Source organism: Calidris pugnax, unplaced genomic scaffold, assembly GCF_001431845.1.
Source record: "Calidris pugnax isolate Ruff unplaced genomic scaffold, ASM143184v1 scaffold371, whole genome shotgun sequence".
In the NCBI taxonomy this organism is placed as follows: domain Eukaryota; kingdom Metazoa; phylum Chordata; class Aves; order Charadriiformes; family Scolopacidae; genus Calidris; species Calidris pugnax.
The window spans coordinates 1,490,096-1,494,568 of record NW_015091373.1 but is presented as its reverse complement, the minus strand read 5'-3'; the positions used below and the strand labels follow the sequence as shown (position 1 = coordinate 1,494,568).

The 4,473-nt window shown below is 60.6% G+C and overlaps 1 protein-coding gene across 1 annotated transcript in view; it reads right to left on the bottom strand.

Annotated features, from left to right (window-relative positions):
* Positions 1-4,473, bottom strand: part of INSRR (insulin receptor-related receptor) — a 16,380-nt gene that overhangs the window by 1,776 nt on the left and 10,131 nt on the right. Inside the window, exons 13-18 of the mRNA XM_014961269.1 lie at positions 4,276-4,441; positions 3,712-3,820; positions 3,508-3,578; positions 971-1,200; positions 775-885; positions 495-654 (exon numbers count right to left, since the gene is read on the bottom strand). Of these exons, the coding sequence (XP_014816755.1) occupies positions 495-654; positions 775-885; positions 971-1,200; positions 3,508-3,578; positions 3,712-3,820; positions 4,276-4,441 (847 nt within the window). The remainder of the gene's footprint in view (positions 1-494; positions 655-774; positions 886-970; positions 1,201-3,507; positions 3,579-3,711; positions 3,821-4,275; positions 4,442-4,473) is intronic.

Below are 4,473 nucleotides of genomic sequence, written 5' to 3'. Positions count from 1 at the left end.
TCCCACCCCACACCTTGCAGGGACACTTGTCCCACCACCACAAATGGGTCAGAGAGGGGGAGCCCCCAGTTCCCCAGAGCAGCAGCACCCACTGATCTCTGAGTGTCCCCATCCCAGATCATTCCTCAATCCTCCAGCTTCCCAATCCAGCAGCATCCCTTGTCTTCAGCATCCCAGTCCAGCACCATCCCTCATCTTCAGCATCCTGGTCCATCAACATCCCCTGGTCCCCAGCATCTTCTCAAGCCAGGAGCATCCCTCATCTTCAGTATCCCGGTCCAGGAACATCCCCTGATCCTCAACACCCCAGCCCAACAGCATCCCCCAACCTTCCATCTCCCCAACATTCCTCAATTCCCCAGTGTCCTGATCCAGCAGCACCCCCTGACCCCCATGGCTGGAGAGAAGGAGAAGGAGAAGAAGGAGAAGAAGGAAGGTGTGATGACCAGGAGATGTGAGGCTGGTAGCGACCCAGCCCGCCGCTGCCCACCCACCTCCGATCTTGACGGTGAAGTCCTCGGAGACCATGCAGTTGCGGGCAGCCAGGTCCCGGTGCACGAACTTGTTGGCGTTGAGGTAGGCCATGCCGTCGGCGATCTCCCCCGCCATCTGTATCATGTCCTTCAGCGACGGCGGTGGCAGCCCGGGGTTGTTCTGCTCCGTGGGCAGAGAGTCAGGGCTTGAGGGGGGTGACACACACACTGGGACCCCTCCAGGAACAAGGTGGGAACCCATTTGGCCATGGGGCACCACGTCACCCGGCCAGCCCCTCACCTCGGCGTCTGGCCTGAGCGAGCGCAGGTAGCTCTTCAGGTCCCCCCGCGTCATCAGCTCCATGATGACCAAAGCTGGCTGGCCCTGGGACACGACGCCAAGAAGACGGACCTGGGGGGACAAATGGGGTGGCACGAGAGCAGCTGGACCCCCCTCGTGTCTCCTTCCTCCTCCCCGCCCCCGGCCGCCCACCTACCACATGGTGGCACTTGAAGGCTTTCATGACAGAGGCTTCGTTGAGGAACTCGATGCGCTCCCGCTTGGTGGCCAACTCGTTGACCGTCTTCAGGGCCACCTTGGTCTCCTCACCCTCGGCCACCAGCCCCAGCGCCAGCCCCTCGTACACCATCCCGAAGGAGCCCTGCCCCAGCTCCCGGATCACCGTGATCTTCTCCCGCGGCACCTCCCACTCATCAGGGATGTACACTGCGGGGCGAGGGGGCATCACCCCATCCCCATCACCCTCACCCTCACCATCCCCATCCCCATCTCCATCCCCATCTCCATCTCCATCCCCATCCCTACCCCATCCCCATCTTCATCCCCATCTCCATCCCCATCCCATCCTCATCTCTAACCCCATCTCCATCCCCAACCATATCTCAATCCCCATCCTCATGTCCATCACCAATCCCATGTCCATCCCCATCTTCATTTCTTCTCCATCTCCATCTCCACCCCATCCCACCCCGTTCTCCAACCCTATACCATCCTATGTCCATCTCCATCCCCAACTATATTTCCCATGTCCATGTCCATCCCCAGCCTCATCTCCATCCCCATCTCCATCTCCATCACTTCCCCATCTCCATCCCATCCCATCCCCATCTCCATCTCCATCTCCATCTCCATCTCCATCTCCATCCTCAACCCCATCCCCATCTCCATCCCCAGCCCCACCAGTATGTCCCCAGCAAGGGAAGGGCACAGGAGACCCCACGGGGATGCCCCTGCCCGTCCCTACGTACTGTCCGAGGCACTGAAGTACTCGGGGTTGACGGAGGTGTAGAGCGTCCCACTGGGATACCCATCGTTGCTCCTGCGAGGGGTGGGCATCGCTCAGAGGACAGGGGGGGACAAGGACAGGATGCCACCTCCCCACGTCCCATCCCCAGCCCTGGCTCAGCTGGACCTGGTCCAGCCCTGGGGGTGCAGGGTTGGGGGGTCGCTACCTCTTCTTGTTGTAGAAGAAGACGAAGACGGCAAGGCAGGAGATGAGGACCATGAGGACCACGGGCGTGACGGTGAGCAGGACGTAGAAGCTGCCGGATTCCTCCTCGGCTGCCGGGAGCAGGTGGCCATGGGTCATGGGCCAGGGTCAGGCGCTCATCCCACCCCACACCTTGCAGGGACACTTGTCCCACCACCACAAATGGGCTAGAGAGGGGGAGCCCCCAGTTCCCCAGAGCAGCAGCACCCACTGATCTCTGGGTGTCCCCATCCCAGATCATTCCTCAGTCCTCCAGCTTCCCAGTCCAGCACCATCCCTCATCTTCAGCATCCTGGTCCATCAACATCCCCTGGTCCCCAGCATCTTCTCAAGCCAGGAGCATCCCTCATCTTCAGTATCCCGGTCCAGGAACATCCCCTGATCCTCAACACCCCAGCCCAACAGCATCCCCCAACCTTCCATCTCCCCAACATTCCTCAATTCCCCAGTGTCCTGATCCAGCAGCACCCCCTGACCCCCATGGCTGGAGACCCCTCTGATGTCCCCCTTGTCCCCCCGTGGGTACCTGGCCCCAGGATGTAAAACTTGATGAGCCCCGTCCACGAGCCGTTGCCGGCCAAGGAAGTGGCCCGGACCTTGGCCGAGTAGTTTCCCGGCTGGAGCAGAGCCAGGTGGACCCCCCCGTACTTGGAATAGCGGTGACGGGAGACGCAGACGACGGTGGTGACCTCCTGGGGGAGGACAACAATGGAGGGGGGAAAAATGGTGATGGAGACAGTGATGGGGATGGTGATGGGGATGGTGACAGGGATGGTGACTTTGATGGGCATGGTGATGGAGGGGGAGATGGAGATGGGGATGGAGATGGGGATGGGGATGGGGATGGGGATGGGGATGGGGACAGACGGATGGGGATGGAGATGGGGATGGGATGGGATGGGATAGGGATGGGGACAGATGGATGGGGATGGGGATGAAAACAGAATGGGATGGGAGGGAAATGGGGATGAGGATGGACAGATGGGGATGGAGTTGGAATGGGATGGGGATGGGGTTGGAATGGAGATGGAGATGGGATGGGGATGAGGTGTGGGTGTAGATGGGATGGGGATGGAGATGGGATGGCATGGGTTCATCCCCATCTCCATCCCCATCCCATCCTCATCTCTAACCCCATCTCCATCCCCAACCATATCTCAATCCCCATCCTCATGTCCATCACCAATCCCATGTCCATCCCCATCTTCATTTCTTCTCCATCTCCATCTCCACCCCATCCCACCCCGTTCTCCAACCCTATACCATCCTATGTCCATCTCCATCCCCAACTATATTTCCCATGTCCATGTCCATCCCCAGCCTCATCTCCATCCCCATCTCCATCTCCATCACTTCCCCATCTCCATCCCATCCCATCCCCATCTCCATCTCCATCTCCATCTCCATCTCCATCTCCATCCTCAACCCCATCCCCATCTCCATCCCCAGCCCCACCAGTATGTCCCCAGCAAGGGAAGGGCACAGGAGACCCCACGGGGATGCCCCTGCCCGTCCCTACGTACTGTCCGAGGCACTGAAGTACTCGGGGTTGACGGAGGTGTAGAGCGTCCCACTGGGATACCCATCGTTGCTCCTGCGAGGGGTGGGCATCGCTCAGAGGACAGGGGGGGACAAGGACAGGATGCCACCTCCCCACGTCCCATCCCCAGCCCTGGCTCAGCTGGACCTGGTCCAGCCCTGGGGGTGCAGGGTTGGGGGGTCGCTACCTCTTCTTGTTGTAGAAGAAGACGAAGACGGCAAGGCAGGAGATGAGGACCATGAGGACCACGGGCGTGACGGTGAGCAGGACGTAGAAGCTGCCGGATTCCTCCTCGGCTGCCGGGAGCAGGTGGCCATGGGTCATGGGCCAGGGTCAGGCGCTCATCCCACCCCACACCTTGCAGGGACACTTGTCCCACCACCACAAATGGGCTAGAGAGGGGGAGCCCCCAGTTCCCCAGAGCAGCAGCACCCACTGATCTCTGGGTGTCCCCATCCCAGATCATTCCTCAGTCCTCCAGCTTCCCAGTCCAGCACCATCCCTCATCTTCAGCATCCTGGTCCATCAACATCCCCTGGTCCCCAGCATCTTCTCAAGCCAGGAGCATCCCTCATCTTCAGTATCCCGGTCCAGGAACATCCCCTGATCCTCAACACCCCAGCCCAACAGCATCCCCCAACCTTCCATCTCCCCAACATTCCTCAATTCCCCAGTGTCCTGATCCAGCAGCACCCCCTGACCCCCATGGCTGGAGACCCCTCTGATGTCCCCCTTGTCCCCCCGTGGGTACCTGGCCCCAGGATGTAAAACTTGATGAGCCCCGTCCACGAGCCGTTGCCGGCCAAGGAAGTGGCCCGGACCTTGGCCGAGTAGTTTCCCGGCTGGAGCAGAGCCAGGTGGACCCCCCCGTACTTGGAATAGCGGTGACGGGAGACGCAGACGACGGTGGTGACCTCCTGGGGGAGGACAACAATGGAGGGGGGAAAAA